Source organism: Phocoena sinus, chromosome 11 (genome assembly GCF_008692025.1).
Source record: "Phocoena sinus isolate mPhoSin1 chromosome 11, mPhoSin1.pri, whole genome shotgun sequence".
Classification (NCBI taxonomy): Eukaryota; Metazoa; Chordata; class Mammalia; order Artiodactyla; family Phocoenidae; genus Phocoena; species Phocoena sinus.
Genome location: NC_045773.1, coordinates 68,185,268 through 68,211,113, shown reverse-complemented (window position 1 = coordinate 68,211,113; position 25,846 = coordinate 68,185,268). Strand labels below are relative to the sequence as shown.

Sequence of the window (25,846 nt, the reverse complement as noted above, 5' to 3'; positions counted from 1 at the left end):
GTAATATTCCATTGTGTATATGTGCCACATCTTCTTTATCCATTCGTCCGATGATGGGCGCTTAGGTTCTTTCCATCTCCGGGCTATTGTAAATAGAGCTGCAATGAACATTTTGGTACATGACTCTTTTTGAATTTTGGTTTTCTCAGGGTATATGCCCAGTAGTGGGATTGCTGGGTCATATGGTAATTCTATTTGTAGTTTTTTAAGGAACCTCCATACTGTTCTCCATAGTGGCTGAACCAATTCACATTCCCACCAGCAGTGCAAGAGTGTCCCCTTTTCTCCACACCCTCTCCAGCATTTATTGTTTCTAGATTTTTTGATGATGGCCATTCTGACTGGTGTGAGATGATATCTCATTGTAGTTTTGATTTGCATTTCTCTAATGATTAATGATGTTGAGCATTCTTTCATGTGTTTGTTGGCATTCTGTATATCTTCTTTGGAGAAATGTCTGTTTAGGTCTTCTGCCCATTTTTGGATGGGGTTGTTTGTTTTTTTGTTATTGAGCTGCATGAGCTGCTTGTAAATTTTGGAGATTAATCCTTTGTCAGTTGCTTCATTTGCAAATGTTTTCTCCCATTCTGAGGGTTGTCTTTTGGTCTTGATTATGGTTTCCTTTGCTGTGCAAAAGCTTTGAAGTTTCATTAGGTCCCATTTGTTTATTTTTGTTTTTATTTCCATTACTCTAGGAGGTGGGTCAGAAAGGATCTTGCTGTGATTTATGTCATAGAGTGTTCTTCCTATGTTTTCCTCTAAGAGTTTGATAGTTTCTGGCCTTACATTTAGGTCTTTAATCCATTTTGAGCTTATTTTTGTGTATGGTGTTAGGGAGTGATCTAATCTCATACTTTTACACGTACCTGTCCAGTTTTCCCAGCACCATTTATTGAAGAGGCTGTCCTTCCTCCACTGTACATTCCTGCCTCCTTTATCAAAGATAAGGTGTCCATATGTGCGTGGGTTTATCTCTGGGCTTTCTATCCTGTTCCACTGATCTATCTTTCTGTTTTTGTGCCAGTACCATACTGTCTTGATTACTGTTGCTTTGTAGTATAGTCTGAAGTCAGGGAGCCTGATTCCTCCAGCTCCTTTTTTCGTTCTCAAGATTGCTTTGGCTATTCGGGGTCTTTTGTGTTTCCATACAAATTGCGAAATTTTTTGTTCTAGTTCTGTGAAAAATGCCAGTGGTAGTTTGATAGGGATTGCATTGAATCTGTAGATTGCTTTGGGTAGTAGAGTCATTTTCACAATGTTGATTCTTCCCATCCAAGAACATGGTATATCTCTCCATCTATTTGTATCATCTTTAATTTCTTTCATCAGTGTCTTATAATTTTCTGCATACAGGTCTTTCGTATCCTTAGGTAGGTTTATTCCTAGATATTTTATTCTTTTTGTTGCAATGGTAAATGGGAGTGTTTTCTTGATTTCACTTTCAGATTTTTCATCATTAGTATATAGGAATGCCAGAGATTTCTGTGCATTAATTTTGTATCCTGCTACTTTACCAAATTCATTGATTAGCTCTAGTAGTTTTCTGGTAGCATCTTTAGGATTCTCTATGTATAGTATCATGTCATCTGCAAACAGTGACAGCTTTACTTCTTCTTTTCCAATGTGGATTCCTTTTATTTCCTTTTCTTCTCTGATTGCTGTGGCTAAAACTTCCAAAACTATGTTGAATAAGAGTGGTGAGAGTGGGCAACCTTGTCTTGTTCCTGATCTTAGTGGAAATGCTTTCAGTTTTTCACCATTGAGGATGATGTTTGCTGTGGGCTTGTCATATATGGCCTTTATTATGTTGAGGAAAGTTCCCTCTATGCCTACTTTCTGGAGGGTTTTTATCATAAATGGGTGTTGAATTTTGTCAAAAGCTTTCTCTGCATCTATTGAGATGATCATATGGTTTTTCTCCTTCAATTTGTTAATATGGTTTATCACATTGATAGATTTGCGTGTATTGAAGAATCCTTGCATTCCTGGAATAAACCCCACTTGATCATGGTGTATGATCCTTTTAATGTGCTGTTGGATTCTGTTTGCTAGTATTTTGTTGAGGATTTTTGCATCTATGTTCATCAGTGATATTGGCCTGTAGTTTTCTTTCTTTGTGACATCCTTGTCTGGTTTTGGTATCAAGGTGATGGTGGCCTCGTAGAAGGAATTTGGGAGTGTTCCTCCCTCTGCTATATTTTGGAAGAGTTTGAGAAGGATAGGTGTTAGCTCTTCTCTAAACGTTTGATAGAATTCACCTGTGAAGCCATCTGGTCCTGGGCTTTTGTTTGTTGGAAGATTTTTAATCACAGTTTCAATTTCAGTGCTTGTGATTGGTCTGTTCATATTTTCTATTTCTTCCTGATTCAGTCTTGGCAGGTTGTGCATTTCTAAGAATTTGTCCATTTCTTCCAGATTGTCCATTTTATTGGCATAGAGTTGCTTGTAGTAATCTCTCATGATTTTTTTTATTTCTGCAGTGTCAGTTGTTATTTCTCCTTTCTCATTTCTAATTCTATTGATTTGAGTCTTCTCCCTTTTTTTCTTGATGAGTCTGGCTAGTGGTTTATCTATTTTGTTTATCTTCTCAAAGAACCAGCTTTTAGTTTTATTGATCTTTGCTATCGTTTCCTTCATTTCTTTTTCATTTATTTCTGATCTGATTTTTATGATTTCTTTCCTTCTGCTAGCTTTGGGGCTTTTTTGTTCTTCTTTCTCTAATTGCTTGAGGTGCAAGGTTAGGTTGTTTATTCGAGATGTTTCCTGCTTCTTAAGGTGGGCTTGTATTGCTATAAACTTCCCCCTTAGAACTGCTTTTGCTGCATCCCATAGGTTTTGGGTCGTTGTGTCTCCATTGTCATTTGTTTCTAGGTATTTTTTTATTTCCTCTTTGATTTCTTCAGTGATCACTTCATTATTAAGTAGTGTATTGTTTAGCCTCCATGTGTTTGTATATTTTACAGATCTTTTCCTGTAATTGATATCTAGTCTCATGGCGTTGTGGTCAGAAAAGATACTTGATACAATTTCAATTTTCTTAAATTTACCAAGGCTTGATTTGTGACCCAAGATATGATCTATCCTGGAGAATGTTCCATGAGCACTTGAGAAAAATGTGTATTCTGTTGTTTTTGGATGGAGTGTCCTATAAATATCAATTAAGTCCATCTTGTTTAATGTATCATTTAAAGCTTGTGTTTCCTTATTTATTTTCATTTTGGATGATCTGTCCATGGGTGAAAGTGGGGTGTTAAAGTCCCCTACTATGAATGTGTTACTGTCAATTTCCCCTTTTATGGCTGTTAGTATTTGCCTTACGTATTGAGGTGCTCCTATGTTGGGTGCATAAATATTTACAATTGTTATATCTTCTTCTTGGATCGATCCCTTGATCATTATGTAGTGTCCTTCTTTATTCCTTTTAATAGTCCTTATTTTAAAGTCTATTTTGTCTGATATGAGAATTGCTACTCCAGCTTTCTTTTGGTTTCCATTTGCATGGAATATCTTTTTCCATCCCCTTACTTTCAGTCTGTATGTGTCTCTAGTTCTGAAGTGGGTCTCTTGTAGACAGCATATATAAGGGTCTTGTTTTTGTATCCATTCAGCCAATCTGTGTCTTTTGGTGGGAGCATTTAGTCCATTTACATTTAAGGTAATTATCGATATGTATGTTCCTATTCCCATTTTCTATATTGTTTTGGGTTCGTTATTATAGGTCGTTTCCTTCTTTTGCATTTCTTACCTAGAGAAGTTCCTTTAGCATTTGTTGTAAAGCTGGTTTGGTGGTGCTGAACTCTCTCAGCTTTTGCTTGTCTGTAAAGGTTTTAATTTCTCCATCAAATCTGAATGAGATCCTTGCTGGGTAGAGTAGTCTTGGTTGCAGGTTTTTCTCCTTCATCACTTTCAGTATGTCCTGCCACTCCCTTCTGGCTTGTAGGGTTTCTGCTGAGAGATCAGCTGTTAACCTTATGGGGATTCCCTTGTGTGTTATTTGTTGTTTTTCCCTTGCTGCTTTTAATATGCTTTCTTTGTATTTAATTTTTGATAGTTTGATTAATATGTGTCTTGGCGTATTTCTCCTTGTATTTATCCTGTATGGGACTCTCTGTGCTTCCTGGACTTGATTAACTATTTCCTTTCCCATGTTAGGGAAGTTTTCAACTATAATCTCTTCAAATATTTTCTCAGTCCCTTTCTTTTTTTCTTCTTCTTCTGGAACCCCTATAATTCGAATGTTGGTGCGTTTAATGTTGTCCCAGAGCTCTCTGAGACTGTCCTCAGTTCTTTTCATTCTTTTTTCTTTATTCTGCTCTGCAGTAGTTATTTCCACTGCTTTATCTTCCAGGTCACTTATCCGTTCTTCTGCCTCAGTTATTCTGCTATTGATCCTATCTAGAGTACTTTTAATTTCATTTATTGCATTGTTCATCGTTGCTTGTTTCATCTTTAGTTCTTGTAGGTCCTTGTTAACTGTTTCTTGCATTTTGTCCATTCTACTTCCAAGATTTCGGATCATCCTTACTATCATTATTCTGAATTCTTTTTCAGGTAGATTGCCTATTTCCTCTTCATTTGTTAGGTCTGGTGGGTTTTTATCTTGCTCCTTCATCTGCTGTGTGTTTTTCTGTCTTCTCATTTTGCTTATCTTACTGTGTTTGGGGTCTCCTTTTTGCAGGCTGCACGTTCGTAGTTCCCGTTGTTTTTGATGTCTGTCTCCAGTGGCTAAGGTTGTTTCAGCGGGTTGTGTAGGCTTCCTGGTGGAGGGGACTAGTGCCTGTGTTGTGCTGGATGAGGCTGGATCTTGTCTCTCTAGTGGGCAGGTTCACGTCTGGTGGTGTGTTTTGGGGTGTCTGTGGCCTTGTTATGATTTTAGGCAGCCTCTCTGCTAATGGGTGGGTTTGTGTTCCTGTTTTGCTAGTTGTTTGGCATAGGTTGTCCAGCACTGTGGCTTGCTGGTTGTTGAGTGAAGCTGGGTGCTGGTGTTAAGATGGAGGTCTCTGGGAGATTTCCACCGTTTAATATTATGTGGAGCTGGGAGGTCTCTTGTTGATCAGTGTCCTGAAGTTGGCTCTCCTACCTCAGAGGCAGAGCCCTGCCTCCTGGGCTGGAGCACCAAGAGCCTTTCATCCACACGGCTCAGAATAAAAGGGAGGAAAAGTAGAGAGAATTATTAGAAGTATGAGGAAAGGAAGGAAGGAAGAAAGAAGCAAAGAAGGAAAGAAAGGAGGGAGGGAGGGAGGAAGGAAGGAAGGAAGGAGGGAAAGAAGGAGAAAATGTAGAGAGAATTAGTAGAAGTATGAGGAAAGAAAGAGGGAAAGGAGGAAAGGAAGGAAGGAAGAAAGAAGCAAAGAAGGAAAGAAGGGAGGGAGGGAGGGAGGGAGGGAGGAAGGAAGGAAAGAAGGAGGGAAAGAAGGAGAAAATGTAGAGAGAATTAGTAGAAGTTTGAGGAAATAGAGAAGGAAAGGAGGAAAGGAAGGAAGGAAGAAAGAAGCAAAGAAGGAAAGAAAGGAGGGAGGGAGGGAGGAAGGAAGGAAGGTAGAAGGGAAAGAAGGAGAAAATGTAGAGAGAATTAGTAGAAGTTTGAGGAAAGAAAGAAGGAAAGGAGGAAAGGAGGAAAGGAAGGAAGGAAGAAAGAAGCAAAGAAGGAAAGAAAGGAGGGAGGGAGGAAGGGAGGAAGGAAGGAGGGAAAGAAGGAAAAAAGACAGAAAGAAAGAAGATACAGTAAAAATAAAATAAAGTATAATATAGCTATTGTACTAAAAAATATTTAGAAAGAAAGAAAAAAAAAAAAAAAAAAGAACAGATAGAACCCTAGGACAAATGTTGGAAACAAAGCTATACAGAGAAAATCTTACACAGAAGCATACACATACATGTTCACAAAGAGAGGCAAAGGGGGAAAAATCATAAATCCTGCTCCCAGAGACCACCTCCTCAACCTGGGGTGATTCGCTGTCTAAAGGAGGGAAGGAAGGAAGGAAAGAAAGAAAGAACGAAGGTAAAGTACAATAAAGTTATTACAATTAAAATTAATTATTAAGAAAAAAAAAATTTTTTTTTTAAAAAAAACCATGGACGGATAGAGCCCTAGGACAAATGTTGGAAGCAAAGCTATACAGAGAAAATCTTACACAGAAGCATACACATACACGTTCACAAAGAGAGGCAAAGGGGGAAAAATCATAAATCCTGCTCCTAGAGACCACCTCCTCAACCTGGGGTGATTCGCTGTCTAAAGGAGGGAAGGAAGGAAGGAAAGAAAGAAAGAAAGAACGAAGGTAAAGTACAATAAAGTTATTACAATTAAAATTAATTATTAAGAAAAAAAAATTTTTTTTTAAAAAAACCATGGACGGATAGAGCCCTAGGACAAATGTTGGAAGCAAAGCTATACAGAGAAAATCTTACACAGAAGCATACACATACACGTTCACAAAGAGAGGCAAAGGGGGAAAAATCATAAATCCTGCTCCCAGAGACCACCCCCTCAACCTGGGGTGATTCGCTGTCTAAAGGAGGGAAGGAGGGAAGGAAAGAAAGAAAGAAAGAACGAAGGTAAAGTTCAATAAAGTTATTACAATTAAAATTAATTATTAAAAAAGAAAAAAAATTTTTTTTTTTTTTAAAAAAAACCATGGACGGATAGAGCCCTAGGACAAATGGTGGAAGCAAGAGTATACAGACAAGATCTCACACAGAAGCATACATGCACACATTCACAAAAAGAGGAAAAGGGAAAAAAATCACAGATCTCGCTCCTAAATTCCCCCTCTTCAATTTGGGATCACTCCCTGTCTATTCAGGTATTCCACAATGCAGGGCACATCAAGTTGATTGTGGAGCTTCAATCCGCCGCCTCCGCGGCTGCCGGGAGAGACCTCCTCCTCTCCTCCCTGCTCTCACAGCTCACAGGAGCTCAGCTTTGTACCCGGCCCTGCCCCTGCGCACAGATCGCTGGAGGGCGTCTGTTTTTTTGCTCAGACGGGACGGGGTTAAAGGAGCCGCTGATTCGGGAGCTCCGGCTCACTCAGGCCGGGGGTTGGGGGATGGGGGAAGGAGGGGCACTGCGTGCGGGGTGGGCCTGCGGCAGCAGAGGCGGCGTGACGCTGCGGCAGAGGCTGGCGTGACGCTGCACCAGCCTGAGACCCGCCGTGCGTACTCCCGGGGAAGCTGTCCCCGGATCCCGGGAACCCGGCAGTGGCGGCCTGCACAGGCTCCGCGGAAGAGGGGCGCGGAGAGTGACCTGTGCTCGCACACAGCCCCCCTGGTGGCGGCAGCAGCAGCCCCAGCGTCTCCCGCCCGTCTCTGGGGTCCGCGGTTTCAGCCGCGGCTCGCGCCCGTCTCTGGGGCTCGCGCTTCCCGCCGCGGCTCGCGCCCGTCTCGGGGGCTCGCGCCCTCAGCCGCGGCTCGCGCCCGTCTCTGGGGTTCGCGCTTTTAGCCGCGGCTCGCGCCCTTCTCTGGAGATCCTTTAAGCAGCGCTCTTAAACCCCTCTCCTCGCGCACCAGGAAACAAAGAGGGAAGAAAAAGTCTCTTGCCTCTTCGGCCAGTGCAGGCTTTTCCCCGAACTCCCTCCCGGCTAGTCGTGGCGCCCCAACCCCTTCAGGCTATGCTCAAGCCGCCAACCCCAGACCTCTCCCTGCACTCCGTCCAAAACCGAAACCTGAGCCTCAGCTCCCATCCCCTCCTGCCCCGGCGGGTGAGCAGACAAGCCTCTCGGGTTGGTGAGTGCCGGTCGGCACCGATCGTCTGTGCAGGAATCTCCCCGCTTTGCCCTCCACACCCGTCGCTGTGCACCACTCCGCGGTCCCGAAGCTCCCCCCTCCGCCTCCCGCAGTCTCCACCCGCGGAGGGGCTTCCTAGTGTGTGGAAACTTTTCCTCCTTCACAGCTCCCTCCCACTGGTGCAGGTGCCGTCCTTATTCTTTTGTCTCTGTTTTTTCTTTTTTCTTTTGCCCTACCCAGGTACGTGGGGAGTTTCTTGCCTTTTGGGAGCTCTGAGGTCTTCTGCCAGCCTTCAGTAGGTGTTCTGTAGGAGTTGTTCCACGTGTAGATGTATTTCTGGTGTATCCGTGAGGAGGAAGGCGATCTCCACGTCTTACTCTTCCGCCATCTTCCCGCCGACCTCTCACGTGTCTAGTTCTGCGCGTCGCGCGGCTCCGCAGAGGCACTCGGCGAGCCTCTGGGGACTGTAGGGGACTGTAGGCCCGGCGGCGCCAAACCGGGGCTCTCCACCCGCGCTTGGCCCCGCACCCAAGGCCAGGTGAGGACCGCTCCAGGCCTCAGCACGCACCGCCCTTTACGGTGGGGCAGCCAGTCACCTCTAGAGTAAATCTTATTTGTGATGAATCAGTACATAGCTCTTAGTGGGCCAAGGCATATAACATGACAGTGATAAGTAAAAGATTTGGAACAGAACTCTAGAAACTTTCCATTTGCTATGCTGCAACGATTCCCTCTTGTTGATTTTGAATGAGGTCATGTTTGAGCATTTAATCCTCCATAATCTAAAGAAAATTGTGTTGTGTGTGTCCTCATTCTACCCTACTCCTTGCAAAATAATCTTACCCTCTTTAAACTCAGTTTAGAGGCCACGACTTCAGTGAATCTTCTCAGAACCTCAGGATGAGTAATTCATCACGCACTCTCATGATCAGTCTCTCCTTTTCCACTGCTCTTTCCCCTCAACCTACAAAAAAGCTTAAGTCTTCTCTATTCTAGGATAATTCTTGCCCTCCGCTCTCTTTTGCTGTCCTTTCCGTCATCATGACCATCTGTACAGGCAGACCACCACTTACTGTTTCACTTGCTCACCTCCCATTCTCCAGCTTCTGCTGTCGTATGCTGCTGAAACTGCCCTCACAGGACCTTTCCATGTCTGCTCACCTCTTCTCAGACCTAATCCTGTCTGACCTTTCTGCAGTATTTGATACTGTAACCACTTCATGTCTTTTGTGATATTAATCTGTCCTTCTCTCTTAACACCTATGCTCAGTTTCCTAGGAGTTTTGGCATAGTAAGAACTCAATAAATTTATTTTTCTTTAACTCAATGCCGTATAGCTGAAAGAACAATAAGGTGTGATGTGTTATATTTTTCACTAAAAATAAATAAAATTTTCTTTTGAAGTTACCTTTTGCCATTTATAAGCAAGTACCATAAATCCAACTAAATTGCATTATATTTGAAGAATTGATGAATTACAAAAGTTTCCATTTTTATTTTTATTATTATTTTGTTTTTTGCGGTACGCGGGCCTCTCACTGTTGTGGCCTCTCCCGTTGCGGAGCAACAGGCTCCGGATGCACAGGCTCAGCGTCTGTGGCTCACGGGCCTAGCTGCTCCACAGCATGTGGGATCTTCCCGGACCGGGGCACTAACCCATTTCCCTTGCATCGGCAGGCGGACTCTCAACCACTGCGCCACTGGGGAAGCCCAAAAGTTTCCATTTAAAAAAAAATTTTATTTCACTGATATATACAGATGAATAAATTTTTTTAAATGAGACTTTTTAAAATTGATTTTCCTTGCTTTTTCTATTAAAACAGCCTCACCGGGCTTCCCTGGTGGCGCAGTGGTTGAGAGTCCGCCTGCCGATGCAGGGGATGCGGGTTCGTGCCCTGGTCCGGGAAGATCCCACATGCCGCGGAGCGGCTGGGCCCGTGAGCCATGGCCGCTGAGCCTGCACGTCCGGAGCCTGTGCTCCGCAACGCGAGAGGCCACAGCAGTGAGAGGCCCGTGTACTGCCAAAAAAAACCAAACCAAAACAAAATAGCCTCACCATGTACAGCTCTTATTCTTAGTAGAACTTGAATATTGTTATGTTGATTTTAGTATGAATCAGCTTTTCCTATTGTTAATTGATTCAGACTTGTTGTTGTTTAATTTCAGACTACTCCAAAAATTAGATTTTCCCACTATGAAATTTTCACTCTATTTCTTGGCTTATGAGGATAAAAATGACATCCCAAAAGATAAAGATGAAAGAGTAGCATGGGTATTCTCCAGAAAAGCTACACTTGAACTGACACAGTGAGTATAAGTTTTAATTTTTTTTATATACTCTACATTATTTTGAAGCTTATTTTTTTTTAACTTTATTTCCTTTCTTATCAGCTTAATTCAAACCAGGTCTGCCTAATCACTTTCAACTTGTAACAGTATGTTTGAGTATTTTATATGGATCTTATGGTCTTTGTATTGCTCTTGTGGCATGGATAGGGCAAGTGAGATCATTTGCCTTTTAGACAGAGAATATAAGACTGAAATGGCAAGATATTTTTCAAACGGTAGCTGATGAATGTTTAGGTACTGTAAGTAAGGTCTTCATAATTTCAGCATTTTTGTTGAAATTGGCATTCCCCTTCTTTCTTTTTTATTCTTTATGTTGTTTCTGTGCACCCGCTAAAAACTATCAAAAGAGCATTTGTTACAGGGTGTGTGATTTAATGTGTCCCCTGATTCAAAACAGCCCTGGAATCAGAAAGACCTAGACATGAGTCTTGGCTCTGACAATAGCTCTGCGACCCTAAACAAGTTATATCACCTCCCTAAGTGGCAGTCTCATTTATAAAATGGAGATACTCAGATCTAGCCCTTGGAGCTGTTCTGAGGACTTAAAGAAGTATAAAGTACTTAGCACAAGAAATGATAGTTGCTATTATTATAATTATTGTTCTTATCCAGATGCCTAGTTTTATTGTCTCCTTAGTCATTCTTTCCCCTTTTGCTCTTTCTATAGTTGAAAACTTAATATTTACAGTAACAGAGATTAGACCAAGTATATTAAGTAGCATATATACATGGTAAGATTTCAAAGATTGTTGCAGCTTTCTTTTCAGAATACCTGTTCTCCAGGTCACTTGCAATTATGTTTTCCCTCCTTTTGTAGCAATTGGGGCACTGAAGATGATGAGGCCCAGAGTTACCACAGTGGCAATTCAGACCCTCGGGGATTTGGTATGTTTGCCTATTTGTGTGTAATAAACATGGATTTGTGTGATTTTTCCATTGTGTACCTATTTATGATTGTAAGGATTCTAAAACATTAAGTATAATCAATTTGTTAGGAGTATGGTTTTTTTTTCCACAAATAATTTTATTTAGGAGTTGTTTAATTTCATCATCTCAGTCTAAACTTTTTACATTTACTCTCTCACAATGATTTTACTTTTCAGTTTCAGTATTATATTTCCAGTAGATGTTTTAATTTAAAAAACAAAGAAAACAAAAATGATGGTTAATAATAATCCCGATTTCTGCCAGCATACACTTCTGCCTTGATCTCAAATCTCTCAACCAAAACGAGTATTACCAATTTAAATTGGCTGCTATATAGTCAGTATCAATAATAAGCCTATTAAGCATGAGTAAATGGTTCCTCTTTTGTGTTGTAGGTTATTCTTAACAGATCAAACTATTTATGAGCCAGTATTGGGCTATGTTAAATAATTTATACTTCAGAGCAACTAATTAATTTATTATACCCAGCCAGTTAGATTCTTGTTCTTTAATGTATTATAGGTTTTGAACCAGCTTGATTCAGTCTGTTTTCAGATGCCTTATGTTTTGTAACAAACTAGTTTTGGAAGCCACTTGTGGCACATGGGTACCCTGTTGTAATTTTTCCTTCTTTCTTTCTGCCTTGTTTTGGGGGTGATTACCTAAGGTCACATTGGAATTGCTGTTCCTGATGTTCACGGTGCTTGTAAAAGATTTGAAGAACTGGGAGTCAAATTTGTAAAGAAACCTGATGATGGTGAGTCTGCTACTTGTTTTCTTCAGGCCTATGTTTAGTTATATAACATTTACTAAGTACCCACAGAGGGTACTGTTGTAATAAAATCCTTTTGGTTGCAAGTAACTTGGAATTCTACTCCAGCCTGCTTAAGGAAAGAAGGGAAATGATTGGAAGAATACCTAGTTATCTCAGGGAACTGAAAGGCAGCACCTAGGGTGGCTTCACATGGGACTAGTCATAGAATCTAGAGAGCTGTCAAGGACCTAGGCTCTCTCTCCACCCCTTGACCCTACCATTCTCTCAGTGACCACCAGCTTTCGCTCTCTTGGGTATATCTAACCACGCAAAAGAGTAAGTTCCTTAAAGTCTGTTTCATCTGCTGTTAATGTAACTACACCAAGTCTCTTCAGTTAATAATTTCCTGAATTTTTTTTTCATCCTTTTTCAACCTTTGCGTGTCCTTCAGTTTTAGATATATCACTTGACATAGTATATATCTGGATTTTGTTGGATTTACATGTATTATAATTATTTTATTTAGATCTGTTTTTGCCACCATAATTTATTATTTAATTTTCATTTGAAATATTTCACTGTTTCATTTCAATCCTTTTTTTTTTTTCAATTAGGAGATTTGATATCCAAATATCCTCCTCCCTAGTAAGGAAAGAACTTGCTTCCCTCTACTTCCATTATGTTGCTGTTACTCAGGCTGGGATATTATTGGTTTATTTTTCCTTTTTCTTTAGCTTTGGCTTTTTATTTTAAGATAATAAATATATCAAGGTATATATTTTTTCTCCATAGATCTCTTGTAGCATCTTTCAGATTTTTCTGTCCCTTTATTAAGTACCTCAACCAAAACTGTTTTTAAAGGGTTTGTGAGGCAAAACTCTTGAAGCTCTGTATGTCCCAGAACCATGCCTTTATACATATGAATGACAGTTTTGTTGACTATAAAATCTTAGGTTTATTTTCCTTCAGTCTTGAAAGTACAACTATATTGTCTTATTTTTCCCATCCAGTGTTGCTGCTGAAAAATCTGATTTGTGTTCCTTCATATAGTTTCTTCTGTTTTGTTCTAGAGGCTTTTTATATTTGTTATTTCTTTGTCCTTGCCTTCCTTCTGGGAGATTTCTTCAAACTGGCATACCAGTTAGCTAGTTTTTCCTCAGATGTATCTGTTCTTATATTTATCTTCTGTATTCTCACCTATTATGTAATTAATTTCAGCTATTATGATATTGATCCTGAATTTTTGCTGGGCTCCTTTAATATTTTCTTGTTCTTGTTTTGTGTTGGTCGTATTGAATATTCCTCGTTGCTTTTACATGTTTTAATAGTTCTTGGCCCCCATTGATCTAATATTTGTTCTTCTGTTTGAATGTATAATCCATTGTTTGTTTTATAGTTATATTCCTCAAATTCTTATTATTTTGGTCTCAGAGGTTTCTTTGTTGTTGTTGTTTTTTGAAACTGAAACCATTAGCTCTTCCAAACATCAGGCAGTGTGAATGGGGGAAGGCCAGACCTCAGTCCTTAAAAATCCACATGTTCTCAGGGAGATGTGCTGAGCAGAGAGAGAAAATAAGAGTTAAACAAATACTTCACACTCTGCAGTCAGATCCTTTTCCCCCACTTTGTCCCTGATGGAGTAGTAGTATTAGTAGGAGACACTTCTGGGATTGTCTTTCCCTCACCCTGGTTGTGGGGAAAGTGAAACCTCTGGGAGATCAGTTGGTACCCACCTGTCTTTCTGCCCTTATCTACTCCCGAGGACATTTGAACCAGTAGTTTCAACCCCCCCCCACCCCCACCCAGTGGGAGTAGGTGCTAATGTCCAAGGCACTGGGAGAAGCAAGAGCCAAACTAACAAAACTGTTTATTCTCCCACAGCCTTGTGGTCCAGCCAAAAGTACCCCCTTCCACACAAAGCAGGTTAAAACAGTCACTACCCCACCCCCACCGTTCCTCTCCCCAACTATCACCTCAGGGGCATTGTACTTTTTTTTTTTTCCTATTTTTTTAATCTGTGTTCCTCTGGGGTTGATCTTGAAGAAAGGAGCCAGAGATGGGAGTCAAACTACTTCAGCATCTTGGTACCAAAATAAATTTCCGAGGTCACATTTTTCCATTTAAGCAAAGAACTCTACTACTAGACCTACTAACCTCTCAATCCCAGTTTTGAATTCCTGGGAGAAAGAATCTGATTGGCAGAGCTTGGGTTACATAGAATAGCGTATGACCTAAGCATCTCGGTCCTTTGGCTGTGTAGATAAGCCATGCTACCTCCTCCCTTGAGCACCTATCTATTTCCTTTATCCTCTTTAAAATAAGACAGTTTCTTTGACTACTCAACTAGTAGCATGAAGTGATAATGTGCAGGTGAAATAAATACCTGAGACTTACAAGATGCAGCCAGTCCCACAGTTTATTTCAGGAGAGTTGGTTTACAGCTGTGTGTAGAAGATAAAATATGTCATTCTGAAAATCGTGCATCTGGGCAACACCGACAACAGAATTTTTTTAAGTTAAAACTATAAACAAAACAATGTAATTAACTAAAAAACAAATTAAAAATTGAATTAATAAAAAATGTATTTTAAAGTTTTAAGGTTTTTTTTTTAAAGTCTTTTCAATAATGAAAATCATTTTGTTTTACAGGTAAAATGAAAGGCCTGGCATTTATTCAAGATCCTGATGGCTACTGGATTGAAATTTTGAATCCTAACAAAATGATAACTATTATTTAGTTCTGTGAGAATGCTGCTTTGAGATTTCAGTGAAGACATTGTGGAAGGTAAAAAAGGAGACAATGTGATTCAAGATATTCGTTTAACAGAAGCAACTAGGACTGATGGATTATTGTCTCAATTCAAATTGTTCTTAAGTCTATTTCCCTTTCCTATTTCAGCTATGTTTTTCACCTAACTGTTCAGTCATTCTAGTTTTAAAGTAGTGCTTTGTCTTATGTCCTTGAATGTAGTTGTATAACTACTTTTTTAGGTAATAATTAGAACAATTCCGTTCAGAGGCTGCATTTTGCCTTCTATCTTCTGACGAGATACAAGTCTACAAGTCTGCCTTTGAATCATCATTTAAAAAAAAAAAACAACCACTTAACATGTTTTGTTGTGATTACCTTCTGAGGTTTCAATTCCTCAGAAGTAACTTCAGAATGGGAAGTAAAGAACCCCAAACAAAAATGAAGCTTCGTGTATATTTCAAATAGTATAAAGTTTATTTTACAAAAGAAAAGTTACTCTTGGGAGAAATTCAGAATTATGCTGAGAAGGATGTGGATAGAAAAACTAATTTTTTCTTCGTTACAAAGTACTTTGAAAGTTGAAGGACTAACCTCTTTATTTTGGGATGGGGAAGAGGATGGGAATATTACATACTGGGTATGCAAACACGGACTAGGCTGTCACATACTTTATCTCCCTTAATCCTCCACAGTATCCTGTGAGATAGAAAGTAGGCTGGACATGCAAAATAACTTTAATGAATCCAAGGCAATATAAATAGGCTAAGGACTCAAGATCTCATCATCATTTTTAGTATTTAGATTATACCTCAAAAATTAGTACCTTGGGGCTTCCCTGGTGGCGCTGTGGTTGAGAATCTGCCTGCCAATGCAGGGGACACGGGTTCAAGCCCTGGTTCGGGAAGATCCTACATGCCACGGAGCAACTAAGACCGTGTGCCACAGCTACTGAGCCTGCGCTCTACAACCCGTGAGTCACAACTACTGAAGCCTGCGTGCCTAGAGCCTGTGCTCTGCAACGAGAAGCCACCGCAATGAGAAACCTGCGCACAGCAACGAAGAGTAGCCCCTGTGCACAGCTAGAGAAAGCCCACGTGCAGCAACAAAGACCCAATGCAGCCAAAAATAAAATAAATAAAATAAATAAATTTAAAAAAAAATTAGTACCTCACAGTACCTCCTTCACTAGTGTTCTTTGTAAAAACCTTCAAAGAGTTTGAGCATTGTCCTCTCAGCTTTCGAGCCTGAGTACCACGGTGAGGAGGTCTGGAGAATGCGGCCGCTCTGGGGATGCCTGGTTGTCCCTGTGCAAGTGGTGCTTGTGTTTCTTGTGAAGAGCCCCTACCCCAAGGTCTTCCAGATGCCAGTAATCATTTAGGATAAATTATGTTCAGTGATAACATAACTTAGTTATCAGAAATCAGCTCAGTGGTCTTCCCTGCCATGATTCACATTTTTTTTTTAATTTTAAAAATTTATTTATTTATGGCTGTGTTGGGTCTTCGTTTCTGTGCGAGGGCTTTCTCTAGTTGTGGCAAGCGGGGGCCACTCTCTATCGCGGTGCGCGGGCCTCTCACTATTGCGGCCTCTCTTGTTGCGGAGCACAGGCTCCAGATGCGCAGGCTCAGTAATTGTGGCTCACAGGCCCAGTTGCTCCGCGGCATGTGGGATCTTCCCACACCAGGGCTTGGACCCGTGTCCCCTGCATTGGCAGGCAGATTCTCAACCACTGCGCCACCAGGAAAGCCCCATGATTGACATTTGATAGGTTTTAAAAAACAAACTGATTTTGAAAATCTCTTATGGCGTAGATAATAAGAACATCCAGTTTGTGGTTTAACTACATTTGGATTTTTTGTGGACTCTAGTGGAAGACCTTTGGATAGGCCTTGCCAACTGTGCTTACACTGCTAGAAGCACTTTCATTTCCTTTTTGGATGGAATGGATTTATGCGAGCAGTTTAAACAAAAAGCAGTACTTATAGACTGAAGTAAAATAAAATTTTAGAAAAGACTGTGTTTAATTTGTAAACTTCTATCCAGCATGTTCTTTTAAAAAAAAAAAATCTGCCCTGGGGGAGTACTGCAAGGATTTTTGAAGGGGCTTGCAGACTCATTGAGAACTGGGAATAGTTGTAATTCTATACATCAGGCAAAGCACATAATTTCTATGGATAAGGAAGGGTCGGGAAGATGAGAAGAGGAAAGTAAATGGATAAAGGATTTGGGTAGAAAAAGTGCAGAGAAGAAGAGAAGACAAATATCAAAAGTGAGTCATGGAAACCAGTGCTGGTACATTTTGGGTACTAGCATTACCAAGTGGGAGGGTTATTAGATTCATAAATTTAGTCATTTAAACCTTTTTTCCTCAGAAAGAAGCCTTCTCTACTTGCTAAGTAAAACTTGCCAAAAGATAGCCCTTGCTACTCTTTAAATCTGATCCCTGTATGCATTGAAAAAATATGTATTGTATCACTGGGCCTTGCTAGGGATTAGAACAATTCACTTCTAAATTAATTTATCTGAGCATCAGTGACATGAAAGGGTGAATTAGAGCACAATAAGTTTTCTTCTTTTCCATTATTGGACAGCCAGACTGTATAGCTTACTGTTAATGTAAAATAAATCAGTTGCTCATGAACCCTACATAAGACTCAGTTATAACACATATGGTCTGAATAGGAGCTGATGACTGTGAGAGAATCGCTACGGCTTCCCCATGTAGCATTCTGACCAGGGTCGCGTACAGTGTATATAAATATTCCTTGGCAACACAACTGCTTGTGAAGAGGGTTATATCGGTAAAGGTGCATGCTGCTGACAATAAGAAAAGACCTGGGCTTCCCTGGTGGCGCAGTGGTTGAGAGTCCGCCTGCCGATGCAGGGGACACGGGTTCGTGCCACGGTCCGGGAAGATCCCACATGCTGCGGAGCGGCTGGGCCCGTGAGCCATGGCCGCTGAGCCTGCGCGTCCGGAGCCTGTGCTCTGCAATGGGAGAGGCCACAACAGTGAGAGGCCCGCGTACCACAAAAAAAAAAAAAAAAAGAAAAGTCCTAACTCTATCAGATGTAACAAGCACTTCAGAGGTTCTGGAATTAGTTGATAGAGGGTTCAGAACTATCAGGCACTCTGGTTTCCTTCTATCTTTGCCAAACTGACATTCTCAGCAGTTGTTTGGGGGGCTAATAATACCTGTGATCAAAAACGCCCACTATGAGGACTTCCCTGGTGGCGCAATGGTTAAGAATCCGCCTGCCAATGCAGGGGACACGGGTTCGAGCCCTGGTCCGGAAAGATCCCACATGCCGCAGAGCAACTAAGCCCGTGTGCCACAACTACTGAGCCTGCGCTCTAGAGCCCATGAGCCACAACAAAGAGTAGCCCCGGCTCACTGCAACTAGAGAAAGCCCGTGCACAGCAATTAAGACCCAACGCAGCCAATTTATTAATAAATAAATTAATTAATTAAAAAAAAAAAACGCCTACTATGATTCCAGGTGTCACTGTACAATGTCCAGTGAAAGAAAATAACCTGTTTTTCCTTTTGTGTCTTTAATGAGTGTAAAACCTTTCTCAGAGCTCATCAGCAGAATTCTCCTTATGTCTCAAACCAGAATTGGGTCACTCACTTGGCTCTAATCATTGACAGAGGGACTGAGACCACTCTGACTTAGATCATATTTACTGCAGTTACCTACATGAGAGTAGACACCGCATCCAAACTGAAACTGCCAGAATGGAGGAGCAAATAAGGGCTTCTGAAAAGGCGAAACAGAAACTGCAACAGGGTGAAATTAAATATTGAGAACTTAGTGGGTGCAAGGGTGCTGTAAGAAATCAGAACACATTTCCTGCCCTCAAAGAACTTGTTCTGAGATTGTGGTTCTCAACTATATCAGACTTAGCAAACCCTCCTTATAACATGGGAATGTTTATAACATCTATCACACCCGCTATCCTAAAACAAAATTCATATATAACTTACCTATATACACAGTTTCAAAAAGGATCAGTCCAATGCCTTTACTGTAGTAAAAAGGAGAAATAAATCAATTTTAAATAAAATATGCATTTCAATATGTAAATGCCCAGATACTACTACACTAGAAAATAATGAAGTAGTCAGGTGATTTCTCTTATATATGGAAGAAGTAAAACTGTTCAATAGCGTACTGATAACTCTATTTGGTATTTTAAAATAGAGACTAAATTCATGATTCCTGAAGAGCTATAATGTTACAACTTTATATACTTATTTATTTTTTTGGCCACACCACGTGGCATGGGGAAATCTTAGTTCCCCAACCAGGGATCAAACCAATGCCCCCTGCAGTGCCCTCGAAGTCTTAACCACTGAACCGCCAGGGAAGTACCAGTGTTACAACTTTAAATGCATACTGATAGCAGGTGTGTTTTATTGGTCACTCAAAGAAATTGAATGATGTTACTGTGGGAAACATCATTTTCCAAAATGGTGATCAATTCTCATGGAGGTTTTGAATAAAAGAATAGTATTCCTTCTGTTTATAGGGTAGTTTTGTCCCCAGTGAATATTAAAATTATACATACAAATAAGTAAAATGGAAGTTCTAGGCTCAGAAGATAAAAGCAGATGTTATAATTTTTTAATTGACATAACATTGTGTAAGTTTAAGGTGTGCAGTATGTTGATTTGATACCACCATAGGGTTAGTAACACCTCTATCATGTCACATAATAATCAATTCTTTATTGTGATGGGAATGATTAAGATCTAGTCTCTTAGCCTAGAAATCAACTACAAGAAAAAAACTGCAATAAACACAAACATGGAGACTAAACAATATGCTACTCAATAACCAGTGGGTCACTGAAGAAATCAAAGAGGAAATTAAAAAATATCTGGTGACAAATGAAAATGGAAACACAATGATCCAAAATCTATGGGTTACAGCAAAAGCAGTTCTAAGAGGGAAGTTTATGGTTATACAGGCCTACCTCAGGAAATAAGAAATCTCAATCTAACCTTACACCTAAAGGAAAAGAACAAACAAAACCATCCTTGGCTAGCACTTCTGCTAGTATATAGGTGGTGACCCTGGTGGAGTGACCCAGACTGTCATCTCTGAGGGGTCTGAGCCCCTGGATGACATGTCCTTTTCAGACCAGCCAGGGTTGTTGCACTTGTCCATTTGCCTTTAAAACTGGGCATGAGCATACCAACAGGCACCTAAGTGGGTCACATGGATGCTAAGCATACTCCTAGCTGCCCCCATTGTGTAGCAGCAGCCCCACTTCTTCCTAATGAAAAGGGTCACTTGCTACTGCCAGAATGGTGATTCTTCTTGTCCAAAGTAACAGGGCAGCAACCAAAGCTTAAAAGTAATGGGATTAATCCCAAAGCAACCTACAGATTCAATTAAAAACCTATCCAAATCTTAATGACTTTTTTTCAGAAATGGAAAAATTCAAACTAAAATTCACATGGAGTCTCAAGGGACCCCAAATAGACAAAACAATCTTGAAAAAGAAGAATAAAGTTGGAGGATTCACACTTTCTGATTTCAAAACTTACCACAAGCCTTCAGTAATCAAAACAGCATGATACTGGCATAAAGACAGACATATAGACCAATGGGATAGCATAGAGCCCAGAAACAAACCCTCACACATATGTCAAATGATTTTTGATGAGGATACCAAGAGCATTCAGTGTGGAAAGGACAATGTTTTCAACAAATAGTTCTGGAAAAACTGGATATCCACACACAAAAGAATGAAGTTGGACCTTTATCTTATACCATCTGTAAAAATTAGCTCAGAATGGATCAAACAAATGTAAAAGCTAAAAGTATAAAACTCTTAGAAGAAAACATGGGGGAAAGCTGCATGACATTGGACTTGGCAGTAATTTCTTGGATATGATACCAAAACAAACAGGCAACAAAAGAAAAAAATATACAAATTGGACTTCACTAAAATTTAAAACATTTAAATTTAAAATTTAAATTAAAGGACACTATCAACAGTGAAAAGGTAACCCACAGAATGGGAAAACATACTTGAAAATCACATCTGATAAGGAGTTAATATCCAGAATATATAAAGAACTCCTCCAATACAACAACAAAAACAACCCAGTTAAAAAATGAGCAGAGGATTGAAAATCAAAACCACAATGAGATACCATTTGCACCTATTCAGGTAGCTATTATATATAAATGAAAACAAAAACAGAAAATAACAAGTGTTGACAAAGATGTGAAGAAATTAGACCCCTTGTTCACTGCTGGTGGGAATGTAAAACAGTGCAGCTGCTGTAGAAAACAGTATGGCAGTTCTTCAAAAAATTAAACATAGAATAACCGTATGTTCAGCAATTCCACTTGTGGATATATACCCAAAAGAAAACAGAGACTCAAACTGATATTTGTACACCAGTGTTTGTTAGCAGCATTATTCACAATAGCCAAAAGGTGGAAACCACCCAAATGTCCATTGGTGGATGAGTGGATAAATAAAATGTGATATATACATAAATGGAATGTTATTCAGCCTTAAAAAGGAATGAAATCCTGAAACATGCTACAACATAGATGAACCTTGAAGACGCTGGGCTAACTGAAATAAATCAAACACAAAAAGATAAATACTGTGTGATTCCATTTATATGAGATACCTAGAATAGTCAAATTCATAGAGACTGAAAGAATGGTGGTTTCCAAGGATTGGAGGGAAAAGGAAATGGGGAGTGATTGTTGAATAGGTACAGAGTTTCAGATGGGGAAGATGAAAAAGTTCTGGAGATGGATGATGGTGATGGTTTCACAACAATGTAAATGTACTTAATGCCATTGAGTTGTATACTTAAAAATGGTTAAAATGGTAAACTTCGTTTTGTATATTTTACCACAATAAAAGAATTAATGGGACTCATATTGTGTGCCCTGGTGAAAGTGTCTCACTTTTTAGAAGGACCTCTAGACAAGCAGAACCTGGAGTTGTGGGGATAGGAAGCACAGATTCTCCAAGAAGATAACTGGAGCAATGGTGGTAAGAGGGGCTGCTTATATTTTCCACCGTAGTTGCTGAACCCATATGATACCTATTGGGAGTATAGTACTAATCATGATAATTGATTTTGGGTATATAATGTGTCCCTTTGGTTTTTAAGTAAAAATAAAAGACACGTTTTTCATTTTCACCAAGAACTTTATTGAACAACATATCCACCCTTTTGTTCCACTACCTTCTGCCATTTTTCAGGCAACTTCATAATTCCATCTTCCCAAAACTTTTAATCTTTTTGAGCAAAGAACTGTTCCAGCTGCCTTTTACAGTCTTCCAGGGAATTGAAATTTTTTCCCTTAAGAGAATTTTGTAAAGACCGAAATAAATGGAAATCCGAAGGTGCAATGCCTGGTGAATACAGTGGATGAATCAGAACTTCCCAGCCAAGCTGTAACAGTTTTTGCCTGGTCATCAAAGAAATATGTGGGCTTGCGTTATCCTGATGGAAGATTATGCGTTTTCTGCTAATTCTGCACGCTTTTTGTCGAGTGCCGCTTTCAGTTGGTCTAATTGGGAGCAGTACTTGTTGGAATTAATCATTTGGTTTTCTGGAAGGAGTTCATAATAGAGGACTCCCTTCCAATCTCACTATATACACGACATCACCTTCTTTGGATGAAGACTGGCCTTTGGTGTGGTTGGTGGTGGTTCATTTCACTTGCCCCATGATCTCTTCCATTCCACACTGTTGTACAGTATCCACTTTTCATTGCCCATCACAATTTGTTTTAAAAACAGAACGTTTTCATTATGTTTCAGTAGAGAATCACATGTGGAAATATGGTCAAGAGGGTTTTTTTGGCTTAACCTATGTGGAACCCAAACATCAAAGCAATTCCCATAACCAAGCTGGTGCAAATGATTTTCAGTGCTTGGTTTGGATATTTTGAGTATGTCCGCTATCTCCCGTGTGGTATAACGTTGATTGTTCTCAATTATTGTTTCAATTTGATTGCTATCAACTTCAACGGGTCTACCCAACTGTGGGGCATCGTCCAGCGAGAATCTCCAGCACGAAACTTCGCAAACCACTTTTGACACCTTCGATCCATCACGGCATCTTCTCCATACACTGCACAAATCCTTTTTTTGTGTTTCAGTTGCGTTTTTACCTTTCTTGAAATAATAAAGCATAATATACCAAAATTGTTGCTTTCTTCTTCCATATTCAATATTAAAATGGCTACACCAAAATTCACCAATTTTGATGTCTTTTTTTAAATGCATGCTGATATGACAGCTGTCACATACAAACAAAATTGTTTTGAATGAAGTTAAAGACAACTAAGTGCTACTAGAGCCATCTTATGGAAAAAACTGAAACTTTGGCCCACCCAATAGTATTTTTGAACAGATATTCTCCCTTATCTCCCATTTTTAATTCATCATTGCCTGCCTGATGAATCTCAGTGGCTTCATCTACATAGATACTAAAAGAATAAGCATAGTATCAGTTAGCGTGGGTGAGGTTATACTGCAGTAACAAATGATCCCCCAAATCTCAGTGGCTTACAAGAAAGGTTTATTTCTCCCTCACACTGCATGTCCACTGATTATCTCAGCTACAGCTAATGATGCAGTTGCAGAACAGGCAACTCCTGGTGTCAGTGGAATAAATGGCTTGTCCAAGAGCTGCCTTTATTGAGGTATAGAAAGGGCCTTTCAGGCAGCCACTGGACTGAACATTCTTCACCCCAGGTTCAGAAAGAGGCAGGACTCCTCCAAGGCTGCTGCCTCCCTAGTCCTTCTCTGGCGTAGTCATATTAGCACACAGATGTGTCCCTGTGCCTCTATCATAATGCTCTACATTAGCTTCTCAAGAAAGAACCGGAAGCATCAGATAAGATCCCTTTCAGGATCAAGGCTCTCTAGAAGAGAGAGGTAATCAAGGATGTTTATTCAGAAAACAGTAACTCATCATTCTTTTCTTGGTCATTGTATCTTGGCTTCTTTCTCCAAGCCAAGAATTCTTCTGAAAGTTCATTCTAGTCCTTTATGTCTTTGCCATTCACCACCCTGCTGTGTGTTTCTGGAGGTCTCATCTCTCTTGCAGCTTGATCACCATGTTTCCTTTACCATCACAGGGGTAATCATTAATGCTACACACTGATATCTGGTTCTCCTCTCTTCTCGTCACATAGTAGGATGCATTTCCAGACTTCCTTAAGATTGGTTCTGTGACTAATGCTGGCATGAATTGTGAGTAGAAATGGTGTCTGTCACTTTTGAGCTGAAGAATTTGTTAGTGTGAGGCTTCCAGAGTTTTCTCTTTTCCTTCTGGAAAAAGCCACTGATATTTTGGGGTTATTTTTTTTTACTGTTGCATAGCTTAGCCTATCTTGACTGAAACTATCGCATACCTTTTTTCAGGTATTTAAAGTATACATGACAAATTAAAGGCTCTTATAATAATATAGGTCTTCAGACACATAATGGGTATAAAATGCTCCATAACTCTTAAGGTACAAATGTAGTCCCACGACTCTTGTCTCTCTAAATCAAATTTAAATTGGCTCAAGCACCCAGATGCTTTTTAGGTAGAAAGTTTAGAATCACTCTATTGAGTTATTCCCACTTACCCTACATTGTTTTTTCTCAATGTAGTTTATACACCCTCTGCGTCGCAATCACCTGGGGGTATTTGTTAAAAACAGACTCCCACAGTATTCCTCAAATCAGAATCTCTGGCAGGACTCAACGTGCCCCCAAGTCATTCTCACGCTCACTTCACACATGATCTTTCTTAGTCTGAAATCACCTTGCTCTACCTTGTGATTCCCACATGATTTCTAAACCAGCATTATCCAACAGAACTTTCTGCATTGATAGAGAGGTACTCTCCATGTATACTCCAATACACTAGCCACATGTGGATACTGAGCTCTTGAAGTGTGACTAGTATGACTGAGGAACTGAATTTTTAATTTATTTGAATAGCCACACATGGCTAGAGGCTCCCATGTTAGACAGCACAGTTCTAGACTGTTAGTCCTTGAGAGCAAGAACTGTATCTTCAATCTCTGTATCCCCTTTGTGCCTGACACAGAGTAGCCCAGTAAATAAAAACTGAAATAGGAAATAGGCCTGCACTACTTCCGTTTTTGAGGTTCCTGGTATATTAAGAAAAGAAGAAATGCCAAAACAGGATTACAAAAAGTGTTTTCTGGACAAACATTTTAAATCTTTACACTTACAAAGCAGCTTTATTGTCCTCAAGATACAGGATTAAAATATTAAATCATAGACACATAGTGTCTAAGAGCAATACCTAATAGCCATGGGGGTACTCAGTTATCTTTCTACCTTTGATTTAGCAAATATAAAAGGTGCATTAAGGCAATGAATCTCGCTTAAGATCTTTCCATGTAACTTCAGTTAAAGTGTATATGTGCAAATATCACCAGTGTATACAAATCAGATCACTAATACATGAGGTATAAAAGGGTTTAAAACAAAATAATCATAGATTAGATATAGGAAAGCTAATTCTTCATATTGTGGCCTACTGGAAGAATATACTAAGAGAGGCCGTGAGAATAGTGTTTGGAGAATTTGGGACATGACGTTTCGCACTTATGCTTGCCAGCCGTTACTTTACCTATCTACTTTCCTCAGAAGAACAAAAGCAAAGTTAAAAGTGACATTCTTCAGATTTGCAATAATATTAAAACTTCTTTGAAAATAATTCATTGTTCTGTTGGTTTAGTTGATGTAAAACCCTAGAGGACTTGTAAACAAAACATTCTTATCAGCATGGAAGGATCAATAAGTTTTAACTCTTGCCTGAAGTAAGGGTAAGGGACTATAAGGTAGTCATCATTACCATAATTATCCCTTATTTCCCTAGCTTTTCCATGATCAACCTGAGGTGGCTAGTGCAACAATACACATAATGTAGAAAATTATAAATAAATCTGAGCAAGAGAAAACCCAAATTTAAATAGAAGGTCAGCAACAAGGACCTACTTACTGTATAGCACAGGGAACTCTGCCCAATAGTATGTAACAACCTAAATGGGAAAAGAATTTGAAAGAGAATAGATACGTGTATATATATAACTGAATCACTTTGCTGTGCACCTGAAACTGCAAAAATATTGTTAATCAACTGTACTCCAATATAAAATAAAAAGTTTAAAAAGTACAATAGTGAAAAAATAATAAATACATAGATAGATGATAGATAGACAGATAGATAGATAGATAGATCAGGACCAGGGAATAAGAATGCAGATTCACAGGCCACAGTTCCTATGTAAGCACTAAAGCTGAGCTAAAACTTGACTTG

At 39.8% G+C, this 25,846-nt stretch overlaps 1 protein-coding gene across 1 annotated transcript in view; it reads left to right on the top strand.

Moving 5' to 3' along the window:
- The window catches only part of GLO1 (glyoxalase I), a 28,907-nt gene extending 12,386 nt beyond the window's left edge, over positions 1–16,521 (top strand). The window contains exons 3-7 of the mRNA XM_032647944.1: positions 9,892–10,032; positions 10,892–10,959; positions 11,669–11,758; positions 14,405–15,390; positions 16,222–16,521. Of these exons, the coding sequence (XP_032503835.1) occupies positions 9,892–10,032; positions 10,892–10,959; positions 11,669–11,758; positions 14,405–14,493 (388 nt within the window). The 3' untranslated portion in view covers positions 14,494–15,390; positions 16,222–16,521. The remainder of the gene's footprint in view (positions 1–9,891; positions 10,033–10,891; positions 10,960–11,668; positions 11,759–14,404; positions 15,391–16,221) is intronic.
- The last annotated feature ends 9,325 nt before the right edge of the window (positions 16,522–25,846 follow it).